The 17637-nt window shown below is 42.8% G+C and overlaps 1 protein-coding gene across 1 annotated transcript in view; it reads right to left on the minus strand.

Moving 5' to 3' along the window:
• LOC115118611 (sodium channel protein type 8 subunit alpha-like) overlaps positions 1 to 13077 on the minus strand; it is a 192222-nt gene extending 179145 nt beyond the window's left edge. Inside the window, exon 1 of the mRNA XM_065020885.1 lies at positions 12759 to 13077. Coding sequence (XP_064876957.1) covers positions 12759 to 13034 — 276 coding nt within the window. The 5' untranslated portion in view covers positions 13035 to 13077. The remainder of the gene's footprint in view (positions 1 to 12758) is intronic.
• Between the last annotated feature and the right edge of the window lie 4560 nt (positions 13078 to 17637).

Genomic DNA, 17637 nt, shown 5'->3' on the forward strand with positions numbered 1-17637 from the left:
ACTAAGGAGATGATTGTGGACTTCAGGAAACAGGAGAGGGAACACCCCCCTATCCACATCGATGGAACAGTAGTGGAGAGGGTAGTAAGTTTTAAGTTCCTCGCCGTACACATCACAGACAAACTGAATTGGTCCACCCACACAGACAGCATCGTGAAGAAGGCGCAGCAGCGCCTCTTCAACCTCAGGAGGCTGAAGAAATTTGGCTTGTCACCAAAAGCACTCACAAACTTCTACAGATGCACAATCGAGAGCATCCTGGCGGGCTGTATCACCGCCTGGTACGGCAACTGCTCCGCCCACAACCGTAAGGCTCTCCAGAGGGTAGTGAGGTCTGCACAACGCATCACCGGGGGCAAACTACCTGCCCTCCAGGACACCTACACCACCCGATGTTACAGGAAGGCCATAAAGATCATCAAGGACAACAACCACCCGAGCCACTGCCTGTTCACCCCGCTATCATCCAGAAGGCGAGGTCAGTACAGGTGCATCAAAGCTGGGACCGAGAGACTGAAAAACAGCTTCTATCTCACGGCCATCCGACTGTTAAACAGCCACCACTAACATTGAGTGGCTGCTGCCAACACACTGACTCAACTCCAGCCACTTTAATAATGGGAATTGATGGGAAATGATGTAAAATATATCACTAGCCACTTTAAACAATGCTACCTAATATAATGTTTACATACCCTACATTATTCATCTCATATGTATATGTATATACTGTACTCTATATCATCTACTGGATCTTTATGTAATACATGTATCACTAGCCACTTTAACTATGCCACTTTGTTTACATACTCATCTCATATGTATATACTGTACTCGATACCATCTACTGTATCTTGCCTATGCCGCTCTGTACCATCACTCATTCATATATCTTTATGTACATATTCTTTATCCCCTTACACTTGTGTGTATAAGACAGTCGTTTTGGAATTGTTAGATTACTTGTTGGTTATTACTGCATTGTCGGAACTAGAAGCACAAGCATTTCGCTACCGTCGCATTAACATCTGCTAACCATGTGTATGTGACAAATACAATTTGATTTGATTTGATTTTATATGTAAACTACATGTTTAAAATACTGTTACTACTAATCAACATGCTGAAAATGTTTGCCAAACAATCTCAATGCAGGGCAGGCAGCCTCTGTTGGGTTTTTCCCCATAAGCCCTAGGATAGGATAAAGTAATCCCTCTCACCCCCCCCCCCTTAAAAGATTTAGATGCACTATTGTAAAGTGGCTGTTCCACTGGATGTCATAAGGTGAATGCACCAATTTGTAAGTCGCTCTGGATAAGAGCGTCTGCTAAATGACTTAAATGTAAATGTAAATGTAAAGCCCCTCTCAACCAATCATCGTGATGTTTCCTTCTCTAACAGGAAATGTGCAGTGTATAGAGAAATGTCCTGTGCTAATGTTTCAGCTGCTGCCTCTACATTGTGTCCTGCCCTGCCTGCTGTCGATTGTTAGATTTGAAAGGAGTGGAAGCGTGTAGAGAGACCTACTGAGTAGGAAAGGGGTGGCAAACTTCTTTCAGCAGATTACCTCATAATTGTTTAAATAAAACATGACAATTTGCATGAAACTTTAATGACCCTGCAGTAAGTCTAGCAGAGCATAGACCGTGGACCAGTGTTTTAGCCCAAAGACAGAGAGGAGAGGAGAGGAGAGGAGAGGAGAGGAGAGGAGAGGAGAGGAGAGGAGAGGAGAGGAGAGGAAGAGAGGAGAGTAAGACAGTGCCCCAGCCCCATGGGGAGACTTCAGAAAGATAGAGACCTCAGAAAGATAGAGAGAGACAGAGAGACAGAGAGAGAGAGAGAGAGAGAGAGAGAGAGACAGAGAGACAGAGAGACAGAGAGAGAGAGAGAGAGAGAGAGAGAGAGAGAGAGAGACAGAGAGACAGAGAGACAGAGACAGAGAGAGAAAGTGGAGGAACATAGGAAGATACACTGAGAAAGAGTGTACAAAAATATAAACGCAACATGTAAAGTGTTGGTCACATGTTTCATGAGCTGAAATAAAAGATCCCAGAAATCTTCCATATGCATTCCATTCAATATCCATATTGTGTGCACAAATTTGTTAGTGAGCATTTCTCCTTTGCTAGGATAATCCATCCACCTGACAGGTGTGGCATATCAAGAAGCTGATTAAACAGCAAGATCATTACACAGGTTCACCTTGAGCTGGGGACAATAAAAAGCATTAAAACTAAAGGCGGATTTACCATGTGGGACCTCAAAAGTTAACCAACCCTGCGAACATGTTTGGTATTTATTTTTATATTTCAACAGGGGAGTGAGGTACACTACATTGCCAAAAGTATGTGGACACCTGCTCATTGAACATCTCATTCCAAAATCAAGGGCATTAATATGGAGTTTGTACCCCCTTTGCTGCTATAACAGCCTCCATTCTTCTGGAAAGACGTTCTACTAGATGTTGGAACATTGCTGCAGGGACTTGCTTCTATTCAGCCACAAGAACATTAGTGAGATCGGGAACTGATGTTGGGAGATTAGGCCTGGCTCACAGTCGGCGTTCCAATTCATGCCAAAGGTGTTCGATGGGGTTGGGGTCAGGGATCTGTGCAAGCCAGTCAAGTTCTTCCACACCAATCTCAACAAAACCATTTCTATATGGACCTCGCTTTGTGCACGGGGGCATTGTCATGCTGAAACAGGAAAGGGCCTTCCCCAAACTGTTGCCACAAAGTTGGAAGCATAGAATTGTCTAGAATGTAATTGTACATTGTAGCATTAAGATTTCACTTCAGTGAGCCTAGCCCGAACCATGAAAACAGCCCCAGACCACTATTCTTCCTCCACCAAACTTTACAGCTGGCATTATGCATTGTAAAGTCGGACTGCACGTTTCCACTGCTCCAGAGTCCAATGGCGGCGAGTTTTACACCACTCCAGTCGACGCTTGGCATTGCGAGTGGTGATTTTAGGCTTGTGTGCGGATGCTCGGCCATGGAAACTCATTTCATGATGCTCCTGATGAACAGTTCTTGTGCTGACATTGCACCCAGAGGCAGTTTGGAATTCGGTAGTGAGTGTTTTCCTCCTATACGTTTCAACTTCACAATAACAGCACTTAGAGTTGACTGGGGCAGCTCTAGCAGGGCAAACTGACTTGTTGGAGAGGTGGAATCCTATGACGGTGCCACGTTGAAAGTCATTGAGCTCTTCAGTAAGGGACATTCTACTGTCAATGTTTTTCTATGGAGATTGCATGGCTGTATGCTCAATTGTATACACCTTTCAGCAATGGGTGTGACTGAAATAGCCGAATCCACTAAGTTGAAGGGGTGTCCACATTATTTTGGCCTTGTAGTGTATGTTGGAAACTTGTGGAGCAAAGCTTGTAAACAAGAAGGGAGTAATGAAGAGATCTACGGGATTTTAGTGAGGTCCAGCTGACCTTCTGATAGTGATGAGAATTAAAACTGTCACCTGTGGGCCTTCTGAATGGCACAACGGTCTAAGGAATTTCAGTGCTGGAGGCATCACTACAGACATGGGTTTGATCCTAGGCTGTGTCACAACCGGCCGTGACTGGGAGTCCCATAGGGTGACGCACAATTGGCCCAGCGTTGTCCGGGTTAGGGAAGGGTTTGGCTGGCGGGGATGTCCTTGTCCCATCGGGTTCTAGCGACTCCTTGTGGCGGGCAGGGCGCATGCATGCTGACTTCGGTTGCCAGTTGTACAATGTAACTGGTTAAGCGAGCAGTGTGTCAAGAAGCAGTGCGGCTTGGCAGGTTCGTGATTCGGAGGACGCTCTCGACCTTCCCCTCTCCCGACTCCGTACGGGATTTGCAGCGATGGGACAAGACTGTAACTACCAATTGGATATCACAAAATTGGGGAGAAAAAGGGGTAGAAGGTACCAACAAAAATAAAATACAAATATTTGTCACCTGTAATAAAGCTATGGTAGACAGCATCAAATGGTTTAACAGCAGTGGCTGCTGCATTCTGGTAAATAGTGTCAATATTGTCAAGAACTGTCAGGAAAGTTGACTGTAAATTCTTCTTCCGGCCAATCTTCCCTCTAAGCTGCCTGCGTACCGAGACTGCAGCGCAGCCCTCCCCGGGACTTGCAGAAATATCAGCCCACAGAGAGAAGCACAAGATTAAACTTCACTCAACTTTCTAGAGCAGTGGTCACCAACCGGTCAATCGTGAATGACTTATCGATCTCCAAGGCATTCCTAGTCGATCGCCAAACATTTCTGTAAAAAAATAAAAAAATTAAACCTTGTTCTTATTTTTTCTTATTTGTCTTGGGCTGTTGGCAGTAGGTGCACCTGATTTCAGATGCCCTGCGTCCAGGGCAGGCCAACTGTTGCCATTTTGAACCATTTCTTGTGTCCGAAAGTGCATACTGTGTCTTCCCGGAGGGCCCAGAGAGCAAATCAAGTGCACCATGGGCCTACCGCTGGTCAATCAGATGGCTCAGACTACCGTATCTGCAGTAAAGACGTAAAAGAAAGCTACAACAAAGTTGATACTGTTTCTAAACGTTTAAAACTGTCAACGAATACAGTAAAGAGCTGCTGTTTTTATGACTGAGTTCATGTTTAAGTTCTTACTCAGCACTGTCAACACTTTGTATTCAACACTTTGTATTCAACACTTTTATAAGACATAAAATGTTTGTTCTTCCTATTTCCACACAGCGCTACAACAAGCACTGCAGCAGTAATGAATGAGTAGGAAAGTGTATCTTTAGGCTAGCGTTGATGTTATTATTAGCGGGCTGGGTCTTTTTTAATATCGAGGAACATTTCACTTTCTCTGTTCATAGGAGTAACAACATGAATTTGTGCAAGAGGCAGAAATAATGCGTTGCGACTCGAGTTTGGCCATCAGCTGGAAGACCGTCCCTTTTTGGTTAGTGTGAGTGGAGGAAATGGAGACTGGAGGGATGTTGACAGGTGGACCCTCGGTCTGCTGCTCTCTCCCTCCGCTGAGACTGAACATCAGATACAGGCACCATCAGCCCAGTAAAATAAAAAGCTAATTATGTAAATGTATACTCACTCAGCTATGCCTCACCAGTAATACAGCAACGGATCTATTACCAGTGTGATCATACCTTTGAAACATAATGGGATATAAATGGCCCGAACAATGCATTGGCAGGGCAATTCAATCAAAGCCAATATGTGGTGATAATGTATTGGGTCTATACAGTTGAAGTCGGAAGCTTACATACACCTTAGCCAAATACATTTAAACTCAGTTTTTCACAACATTTGACATTTAATCCTAGTAAAAATTCCCTGTTTTAGGTCAGTTAGGATCACCACTATAGGTTAAGCATGTGAAATATCAGAATAATAGTAGAGATAATTATTTATTTCAGCATGTATTTCTTTCATCACATTCCCAGTGGGTCAGAAGTTTACATACACTCAATTAGTATGTATTAGTATGTAGGCCTAGGTACACCTCCAATTGACTCAAATGATGTCATTTAGTCTATCAGAAGCTTCTAAAGCCATGACATAATTTTCTGGAATTTTCCAAGCTGTTTAAAGGCACAGTCAACTTAGTGTATGTAAACTTCTGACCCACTGGAATTGTGATACAGTGAATTCTAAGTGAAATAATCTGTCTGTAAACAATTGTTGGAAAAATTGCACAAAGTAGATGTCCTAACCGACTTGCCAAAACTATAGTTAGTTAACAAGAAATTTGTGGAGTGGTTGAAAAACGAGTTTTAATGACTCCAACCTAAGTGTATGTAAGCTATGCCTCACCAGTAATACAGCAACGGATCTATTACCGGTGTGATCATACCTTTGAAAAATAATTGTATATAAATGGCCCGAACAATGCATTGGCAGGGCAATTCAATCAAAGCCAATATGTGGTGATAATGTATTGGGCCTATAGCTTACTGCACAAACCTAATTGCTACAGTACTGTTTATAATTGGTTAATGTTGCATAGACTTACGTTTTATAAGCCAAGTTTTAAAAAATCTGAACAGTAGATCTCAGCTTGCATTTTGACTCAAAGTGATCTTGACTCAGAAAAGGTTGGTGATCACTGTTCTAGAGTTTTCCCTGTTAACACCATCAATGTTTCCCTTCACTGAGGCAATTGTGACACGTAATATTAGCCACTTTCAATACAACATACCGAAACAAAACGAACTATGCAAGAGATGTTGTTGTAGGCAGAACGCGTCGGAGTAGGATTCTATTGAATTGACACGCACTGCTCAGCCCGTACTCTACACAGACTGTACACAGACTGTACTCTACACAGACTGTACTCTACACAGACTGTACTCTACACAGTCTGTACTCTACACAGACTGTACTCTACACAGACTGTACTCTACACAGTCTGTACTCTACACAGACTGCACTGCTCAGCCCGTACTCTACACAGACTGTACTCTACACAGTCTGTACTCTACACAGACTGTACTCTACACAGTCTGTACTCTACACAGACTGCACTGCTCAGCCCGTACTCTACACAGACTGTACTCTACACAGACTGTACTCTACACAGACTGCACTGCTCAGCCCGTACTCTACACAGACTGTACTCTACACAGACTGTACTCTACACAGACTGTACTCTACACAGTCTGTACTCTACACAGACTGTACTCTACACAGACTGTACTCTACACAGACTGTACTCTACACAGACTGTACTCTACACAGTCTGTACTCTACACAGACTGTACTCTACACAGACTGCACTACTCGGCCCGTACTCTACACAGACTGCACTACTCAGCCCGTACTCTACACAGACTGCACTCCTCAGCCCGTACTCTACACAGACTGCACTACTCGGCCCGTACTCTACACAGACTGCACTCCTCAACTCTACACAGACTGCACTACTCGGCCCGTACTCTACACAGACTGCACTCCTCAGCCCGTACTCTACACAGACTGCACTACTCAGCCCGTACTCTACACAGACTGTACTCTACACAGACTGCACTCCTCAGCCCGTACTCTACACAGACTGCACTACTCAGCCTGTAATCTAGTGTTGGTGGAGTGTTGGTGGAGCGCTGGGCATGGACAAGCTAATTATTTTGCAGCCCTGCCTTCGGCAAAGTAGGCACTGCTTATCATAGGGCGGCATCAGCGCTCATCTGTATAGCCCTGATGCCACTGAGTGAGAGGAGTTATCATTGTTTTGGGGCAGAATAATGTGAGGTATGTATTGTTGGAGGTGCGTCTTGGTTAGTTTAGCTCGGAAAATGCCGCCCTTGTCAAACGGCTGCCTAATTTTGCCTAATGGGCGAGCCGGCCGTGGGGCCTAATCATAGAATTATATTTCAAATCGCTATTAATTCAATAGCATCTCTGTGGGCCTAGTCATAAACAACAACAAAAATGTCACCTTTAAAATGCATTACTTTTTCTTGTGGCATAAACACAACCAGCCATTGTGTTTTCATATGATTGTCAATCACTTCAAAGGGCTCCTTTTACTATGTTACCCGCACACCTTCATCCACTCTCAACATATTACCAGCCTCCAAACAGTGGTGAATGGAAAGACACTGTTACACAAAACACCAAAAAGTCTAGTGACATTTGGAGATTGTCATTAGGCCAGAATGAATGCCTTCACTGTCTCGGTTTCGGCCAATCATCTCTGCCTTGGCAAAATGCCAGTGTTCTTGTTGAACCATATCGCATATCGTCTTTGTCATGCCTCTGACATGCAGTAATGATAAATAATGGTCTAGTAGCTCACAGTTTTCTTGACATTTTGGTTTCATTATTGTGAAGAGGTCAGGAGACCACCTTCAATTCAACTGTGCAGGCACCTAGCACTGTTTGGTTAGTGCTGATTCTGTAGGACACATGAGATTTTCAAAACAAATGGCCACTGGATTGATGTAAATAATCATTCTGACAGGTAGGCAGACGCTAGTTAAGATGTAGCCCTTTTCCTCCAAAACACGACCCTGCCGAGCCGCACCGCTTCTTACCACACTGCTTGCTTAACCCGGAAGCCAGCCGCACCAATGTGTTGGAGGAAACACCGTACAATTGGCGACCGTGTATGTACCCGGCCCGCCACAGGACAAGCTAGAGCGCGATGGGACAAGGACATCCACGCCGGCCAAACCCTCCCCTAACCTGGACGACGCTGGGCCAATTGTGCGTCTCAGCCGGCTGCGACACAGCCCGGGATCGAACCTGGATCTGTAGTGACCTAGACCACTGCGCCACTCGGGAGGCCCACAACCCTTTTCTGCAGTCAAAAGACCTATTGGCCTCGTGGGTGGGATGTTATTCATATTCTTCATAATTTCATAATTAATTAACATTATTTTTAAAAATCCTCCAAAAATCCGGTAATTTTATGTCAAACGGTTTAGTTATTTTTCAGTCTTCTGTGATGTATAATGTAATGTTGGGATGCAAACTCAAAATGTATTACATTTCAACTTTATATCTGACAAGTGTATTCTTTATTTTTTTGAAGCCCATAACCATGTGAGTGAGGTGTATACTTTTGCTCCAAAGAAGATTTGTTTAAGACTAACAAGAAACTGATTTAGCCCACTGCAGTAAATTAATTGGGAGTTTTTTAGGGAAAGCCTTTCCATACTGGCCTTCAGAAGACAGTTAGGCCTATCACTAGCATCACTGTTTTCCCTGTTCTTTACTGGGTTTTTTTACAACCACTTTGGCACTAATTTCAGCATCTTGATGTCATTTTTCAAAACTCTAAACTCACAACTGATGATCAAAATGCACATTTTTTAAAACTCTTTTAACACATTTTCCAATTGCTTGGATACAATACACATAAAGCTAAGATCATTTGTTCATTGAACTAAAATCACCTGTTCAAAATGACACAACTTAACATCAAAGTATTACCATTTCAAAATGCAATTCACACATTACATCTGAGATGGCTGTCTATTCATTTCATTACAATGATCTAACTATCAATTGATACATCTGCTCAATGATAAGTAACTGTTGCATAGTTTTATGGAAACTGACAAACAATATTCCATGTTTAGATCATGAAAGTTTCAGGATAACGAGATCCATTGACACCAATTAACGTGGAACATGAACCAATTGGACTACATTATCTATGGATGTAAAATTTCATCATTCTTTATCAGACACTGTTTCTATGGTCCCATGTATCCCTTTTCCAGACCATGTTTTCAGATTTCACATTACTGTACACCTACCGGCCACTTTATTAGGAACACCTACCTAGTGCTGGGTAGGACCCCCTTTTGCCTCCTCAACAGCCTGAATTATTCACGGTGTTGTACGCTAAGAGATGCCCTTCTGCAGACCACTGTTTTAAACTACTGTTATTTGAGCATTTGTGGCCTTTCTGTTAGCTTGAATGAGTCTGGACATTCCCCTCTGACCTCTCTCATTAACAAGGTGTTTTTGCCCACAGAACTGACACTCGCTGAATGTGTTTTGTTTATCGTACCATTCTCTGTAAACTCTAGAGACTGTAGTGTGTAAAAATCCCAGGAGGGCAGCTGTTTTTGAGATGCTGGAACCACAATGTGTGGCACCTTACGCATCTTGCCTGTTCTAATGTTTGGTCGAACAACAACTAAATCTATCTACTCTATATACTCTTTATATTGAGTTGCAGGCAGCCACATGATTCGCTGTTCAAAGGAGCAGGCTATTTGCGTTATAACGCAGGTGTACTTAATAAAGTGGCCAGTGAGTGTATGCAGGCCCTTGTAATTGCTTTTCCAATACTACCAACTCGTTACTGATGATTTGATTTCACATTGTGGTACGAGTGTATATAGTGAAATCAGTGGTATCCACCTACAACAACACAGTGATAACGTGGAGCCGGCAGGTGATCCAGGTCACAATAGAGGTCAAGCAGTGGGAGGAGGAAGACGAGGAAGACGTGGTGGTGAAAGGAAAGGCAGGGGACAAGCACCCCTTCTGAGAGGTGGTTGTGGGCCTCGTCTGAGAGGTGTGGGGGAACGTGGTAGAGGACAAGGCCACGGACCAAGCACCCCTTCTGAGAGGTGGTTGTGGGCCTCGTCTGAGAGGTGTGGGGGAACGTGGTAGAGGACAAGGCCAAGGACCAAGCACCCCTTCTGAGAGGTGGTTGTGGGCCTCGTCTGAGAGGTGTGGGGGAACGTGGTAGAGGACAAGGCCACGGACCAAGCACCCCTTCTGAGAGGTGGTTGTGGGCCTCGTCTGAGAGGTGTGGGGGAACGTAGTAGAGGACAAGGCCACGGACCAAGACTGCAGCAGAAAAGAGTGTCCAATGAAATCTGAGCAATAGTTGTAAATCATGGCATGACAATGACTGAGGCAGCTACAATGATTCAACCAAACCTCAGAAGATCAACTTTCCGCAATGAGAACCGGTAAGTCTTCAGCATGCACTAAACATTAGGCTACTCTCAATTGTTAAATGACTGTATACTGCATGCCAATGTGTACCACAGAGTAGGTGATGTGAGTAAATGTGTTCTTACTGTCATTTTCTTTGAAGAATTGAGACTAGGCCAAATAGGGGAGGCAGAGGCAATATTCTGACTAACCAACAAGAGTGGGCTGTGGTCAATTGGGTTCGGGCCAGAAATTATATTCACCTTACAGAAATTCGGCAGCCCATCATGGACAATGATGACATGTTCAACAATGTGAAAGCCATAAGTTTACCCACTATTGTACGCATGCTGAAAAGGCACCAGGTGTCTCTAAAACAGCTGTACCGTGTGCCTTTTGAAAGAAAAACAGCTGTACCGTGTGCCTTTTGAAAGAAAAACAGCTGTACCGTGTGCCTTTTGAAAGAAAAACAGCTATACCGTGTGCCTTTTGAAAGAAAAACAGCTATACCGTGTGCCTTTTGAAAGAAAAACAGCTGTACCGTGTGCCTTTGGAAAGAAAAACAGCTGTACTGTGTGCCTTTTGAAAGAAAAACAGCTATACCGTGTGCCTTTTGAAAGAAAAACAGCTGTACCGTGTGCCTTTTGAAAGAAAAACAGCTATACCGTGTGCCTTTGGAAAGAAAAACAGCTGTACCATGTGCCTTTTGAAAGAAAAACAGCTATACCGTGTGCCTTTTGAAAGAAAAACAGCTATACCGTGTGCCTTTTGAAAGAAAAACAGCTGTACCGTGTGCCTTTTGAAAGAAAAACAGCTATACCGTGTGCCTTTTGAAAGAAAAACAGCTATACTGTGTGCCTTTTGAAAGAAAAACAGCTGTACCGTGTGCCTTTGGAAAGAAAAACAGCTATACCGTGTGCCTTTTGAAAGAAAAACAGCTGTACCGTGTGCCTTTTGAAAGAAAAACAGCTATACCGTGTGCCTTTTGAAAGAAATGCTGACAGAGTGGAGCAAGATGCCTGTTGTGAAAAATTCCCCCAAAATTCTACATCATTGTAATCAGTAATTCTCTTCCCAAAATGTATTTTTAGAGGGTGATGGAGCTGGATGCTGACGCAAACCATCACAAATTCCTCTTTTTGGATGAGGCAGGCTTCAACCTGGCCAAGACAAGGAGGAGAGCCAACCATCCAAGTCTCTGGACAACGTGAGGCCTACATCACCATGTGTGCGGCTATATTGGAAAATAGTGTGGTGGGACACGGACCTCGTATTGGATCATATAATGCATCTCTCCTTGTAACCTCCCTTGACGAGCTGAAGGTCTGTAGAGCTGATGATGTGACCTATGTCATTGTGTGGGATAATGTCAGGTTCCACCAGGCTCAAATGGTGCAAGCATGGTTTCAGGCTCATCCACAATTTACCACCCTGTACTTATCCCCATACTCTCCTTTCCTTAACTTGATTGAGGAATTTTTCTCCACATGGAGGTGGAAGGTATATGATAGCCACCCTCACAAACAAGCCACCCTTCTCCAGGCCATGGATGATGCATGCAATGACATCACGGCAGACCAGTGTCAGGCCTGAATTCGCCCGAAGATTCTTCCCAAGAGGTTTGGCTAATGAAAACATCCATTGTGATGTGGATGAGAACCTGTGGCAAAATCCACAAGACAGGGTTGATGGAAATATAGAAGTACAGTAATCAACCCTTTGTTTGGCTTTTTACAGTAAGCCAGGTGAGGAACACTGCAGTTGACGTTTTACTGTAATTTTTTTATTTTGTTTTTACTTTGATTCAAAGAAACCTATGTTGTGATTTTAATGTATTTCATTAATACATTTCATATTTTGTCAATGATTCCACTGTGTCTGTAGTATTCTCTCTACTAGTCCTTTTACAGTGATGTATTTACATGTAGTAGCATAATGTAACATGTATCACATATTTTGTACTACAATATTTAATGATTGTATGAACAACCACACAGTGAAACGATCGGTATCTTGTGTGTGGGTGATCTAAATTAATGTAAATAAATTAGTTATTTGAACCAACGATTCTGCAAGTACAAGGTGTCCATTGCACAATGCAATGTTTTGAACATTGGACGGCCTGGCCTGTGTTAAAAGTGGTGACCGTTTTGAGTTTTGTGTCTAGAGTTTTGAAAAATTACCACAAGGTTCTGAAATTAGTGCCAAAGCGATTGTAAAAAAAAAAACAGTAATACAATCTTAGTCACATGACATCACTTATTCCTCTTACTATATCTGTGATGTAAGGTGTTGAGACAAAGCAAGGCCATGGATGTGTGTGTGTGTGTGTCTGATGGAGGATAGAGATAAGGAGGAGGCGTGTGTTTTGTCACTTACTTTCTGAGCCTGGTAGAAAGGGTCCAGGTCCTCCAGTGGTGTAGCCACCATTCCAGGAGGGATGTCACCATAGATGAAGGGCAGATTCCGCCCAGCCTCCAGGTCGCCATTGGGCTTGGGTTTGTTGTCGTCGTCGTCGTCACGGTGACTGCTGTCCTGTTTGGGCGGCGGTTTGTTCTTCTCCTCGTTGATCCGGAGCTCGATGTTAGCCAATGTTTCCGCGGTAAAATATTTAAAGCTGTCAGGTCCTGGTGGTGCCATAAGGGGAGCAGCCATGTTGTCATCCTGTAGCTACTTGGTCTTTAAGTATTGGCCCATCCACTAAAACCAGCTCTGGGGGAATGAGAGAGAGTAAAGAAGAACAAATGAGCCAAGAGAGCAGAGTTAGAAGGGTAATAGAAGGTGCTCAACAAAAGATGAATCAAGGTGAAACCAAAAATCACAAGAGCATTTGAAGGGAATATGCACAAGAGTGAGTGGTGCCTGTTTCCATCAAAAGAGCAAGAGAGTTGAGGAAGCAGAGCCCAATGATCAAAAAATACAAGGCATTAAATATTTAATCGTTTGAATTCTTTAGAAATGTTTGTAAATATCATACATGAATATCATAACAGCAAGATGTATGTGTGTGAACTGGACTTGGAGAAGTAATATTTAGCGTTACACTTTATGTGAATCCAAGATGGCACACCCGTTATTCTTGACCCAAATACTATATAGGGTGCCATTTTGAACGCAAGTACTCTCTCCCTGTTTTTTCTACGGTAAAGAAAAGCTTCAGAGCAAGAGAAGATCTTTCAAGTTCTCTCACAGCAGAGCCGTCGCAGAAATGGACCAGTACAGTCCGGACTTGACAGAAGAAGAAAAAACACAGGATATGTCCTAAATAACACTCTATTTCCTATTATAGTGCACTACTTCTGTACAGAGCTTTATGGGCCATGGTCAAAGGCAGTGCACTATATAGGGAATAGGGTGCAATTTGGGGCGGGACCAGATACGCTAACACTGAACGAGAGATAGCGGTTAAAAATGTGAGATCATCAAACTAAAAACACCAACTAAAACATCAAATAACGATGCTGCTATTTTGAGAACACACTACAGATGTAGAATGACAGAAGACATTTGAGTCATTGGCTTTCATGTATGATAGATATAACAAGTATGTTAGATCACGAGTCCCAATCCAAATGGCAACCTATTCCCTACATACAATAGTTTACACAGCCCTATGGGTCTTGGTCAAAAGTAGTGCACTATAGGAAACAGGGTGCTTTGGGGACAATGGCTTGAAATGCTGTAAGGGACACCCTGTATTTTATTAAAATATATAATGCTAGCTCCATGAATATTGTATTTGAAGAAAATACTAATTAGTGTATTGCTCACATACAGTTGAAGTCGGAAGTTAACATACACTTAGGTTGGAGTCATTAAAACTCGTTTTTCAACCACTCCACACATTTCTTGTTAACAAACTATCGTTTTGGCAAGGCGGTTAGGACATCTACGTTGTGCATGACAAGTCATTTTTCCAACAATTGTTTAAGAGACAGATTATTTCACTTAGAATTCACTGTATCACAATTCCAGTGGGTCAGAAGTTTACATACACTAAATTGACTGTGTCTTTAAACAGCTTGGAAAATTCCAAAAAATGATGTCATGGCTTTAGAAGCTTCTAATAGGCTAATTGACATCATTTGAGTCAATTGGAGGTGTTCCTGTGGATGTATTTCAAGGCCTACCTTCAAACTCAGTGCCTCTTTGCTTGACAACATGGGAAAATCAAAAGCAATCAGCCAAGACCTCAGAAAAAAAATTGTAGACCACCACAAGTCTGGTTCATCCTTGGGAGCAATTTCCAAATGCCTGAAGGTACCATGTTCATCTGTACAAACTATAGTACGCAAGTATAAACACCATGGGACCACGCAGCCGTCATACCGCTCAGGAAGGAGACGCACTCTGTCTCCTAGAGATGAACGTACTTTGGTGCAAAAAGTGCAAATCAATCCCAGAACAACAGCAAAGGACATTGTGAAGATGCTGGAGGAAACAGGTACAGAAGTATCTATATCCACAGTAAAACGAGTCCTATATCAACATAACCTGAAAGGCCGCTCAGCAAGGAAGAAGCCACTGCTCCAAAACCGCCACAATAAAGCCAGACTACGGTTTGCAACTGCACATGGGGACAAATATTGTACTTTTTGAAAAAATGTCCTCTGGTTTGATGAAACAAAAATAGAACTATTTGGCCATAATGACCATTGTCATGTTTGGAGGAAAAAGGGGGAGGCTTGCAAGCCGAAGAACACCATCCCAACCGTGAAGCACGGGCGTGGCAGCATCATGTTGTGGGGGTGCTTTGCTGCAGGAGGGACTGGTGCACTTCACAAAATAGATGGCATCATTAGGCAGGAAAATTAAGTGTATATATTGAAGCAACATCGCAAGACATCAGTCAGGAAGTTAAAGCTTGGTCGCAAATGGGTCTTCCAAATGGACAAAGACCCCAAGCATTCTTCCAAAGTTGTGGCAAAATGGCTTAAGGGCAACAAAGTAAAGGTATTGGAGTGGCCATCACAAAGCCTTGACCTCAATCCTATAGACAATTAATGGGCAGAACTGAAAAAGTGTGTGCGAGCAAGGAGGCCTGCAAACCTGACTCAGTTACACCAGCTCTGTCAGGAGGAATGGGCCAAAATGTACCCAATTTATTGTGGGAAGCTTGTGGAAGGCTACCCGAAACGTTTGATCTAAGTTAAACAATTTAAAGGCAATGCTACCAAATACTAATTGAGTGTATGTAAACTTCTGACCCACTGGGAATGTGATGAAATAAATAAATGCTGAAATATATCATTCTCTCTACTATTATTCTGACATTTCACATTCTTAACATAAAGTGGTGATCCTAACTGACCTAAAACAGGGAATTTTTACTAGGATTAAATGTCAGGAATTGTGAAAAACTGAGTTTAAATGTATTTGGCTAAGGTGCATGTAAACTTCCGACTTCAACTGTAGATTAGTGCTAAAATAATGTATATGTTGAAAGATAATGATAAAATAATTCCACTCTGAAACCTTATAACTGTATGAAATTGATTAGAATCATAAAATTATAATCTGATGATGTGTGTAGTTTTAGTCGGAATTAGGTTAAAACAATGTATCTGTATAGTGGAAAAACACAGACTGTCTGAGCAAGGCGTAGCTTAGGATTTGAACTTGGATGTGGGTGCCTAGGAAAATACCCAAAGAACAATTAAAACTGTGTTTGGACCGACCTGGCTAGGCCTCTGAGGAACATATAATAGCATAGGGAGTTCTTCTCAACGTTTCTCTAATCTCAGGGGAATGGAACTGCCTGCTTGGTAGTGATAAACAGTGGATACAACTCACCTACTGTTCGTGTGTATGTATGTGCGTAGGATATCTACTGTTTGTGTGGAAGTATGTGTGCAGCTATAAAATTGATGTCTTTGTATAATGGACTTCAGAACGTTCTCTGAATAAACTGTACTATCTTTTTGCATAAGCTGAGTCTTTGACTATTATTAAACCCATGGTCTTACAGATCTTGGGGATTAGTCAGAGCTATTGATTGTCAGTTATTATCACTGGGATTGAAAATTCTCGTGACAATTAGTTGTGCTCTCTATCAATTGAAGATACTGATGCCGTAACTTGCATAAAATGTGTGGTTGATTCAGGCCTGGGATGTTAGTTTATTTAGTTTTGTTTATTAGGATCCTCATTAGCTACTGCACATGCAGAAGCTACTCTTCCTGGGGTCCACATATAACGTAGTACAGAACAGACAAAGCACAGAACAGTTATAGAAAAGGACATTCAATTAAATATATATACTGAACAAAGAATATAAACGCAACATGTAAAGTGTTGGTCCCATGTTTCATGAGCTGAAATAAAAGATCCCAGAAATGTCCCATAGGCACACAAAGCTTATTTCTCTCAACTTTTGTGCACAAATTTGTTTACATCCCTGTTAGTGAGCATGTATCCTTCACCAAGATAATCCATCCACCTGACAGGTGTGGCATATCAAGTAGCTCATTAAACAGTAAAATAATTGCACAGGTGCACCTTGTGCCCGGGGACAATAAAAGGCAGTTTGTCACACAACACAACGCCACAGATTTCTCAAGTTTTGAGGGAGCGTACAATTGGCATGCTGACTGTTGCCAGATAATTTAATGTTAATATCTCTACCATAAGCTGTCTCCAACGTTGTTTTAGTTCTTTGTTGCTCAGTTGGTAGAGCATTACGATTGCAACGTCAGGGGGTTCGATTCCCACGGGGGATCAGTACGGAAAAATATGAAAATGTATGCACTCTCTACTGTAAGTCGCTCAGAATAGGAGTATCTAATAAATGATTTAAATCTAAATATTTTCGAAAATTTGTCAGAATGTCCAATTGGCCTCACAACCGCAGACCACGTGTAACCACGCCAGCCCAGAATCTCCACATCCTGCTTCTTCACCTGGGGGATCATCTGAGACCAGACACCCAGACAGCTGTTGACACTGTGGGATTGTACAAAGAAGAATTTCTGCACAAACTGTCAGAAACCGTCTCAGGAAAGCTCTTCTGCGTGCTCGCTGTCCTCACCAGGGTCTTGATCTGACTGCAGTTCGGCGTCGTAACCGGATTCAGTGGGCAAATGCTCACCTTCAATGGCCACTGGCACGCTGGAGAAGGGTGCTCTTCATGGATGAATCCTGGTTTCAACTGTACCAGGCAGATGGCAGACAGCCTGCATGGTGATGTGTGGGTGAGTGGTTTGCTGATGTCAATATTGTGAACAGTGTGCCCCATGGTGGCGATGGGATTATGGTATGG

This window comes from Oncorhynchus nerka, linkage group LG7 (genome assembly GCF_034236695.1).
Source record: "Oncorhynchus nerka isolate Pitt River linkage group LG7, Oner_Uvic_2.0, whole genome shotgun sequence".
In the NCBI taxonomy this organism is placed as follows: domain Eukaryota; kingdom Metazoa; phylum Chordata; class Actinopteri; order Salmoniformes; family Salmonidae; genus Oncorhynchus; species Oncorhynchus nerka.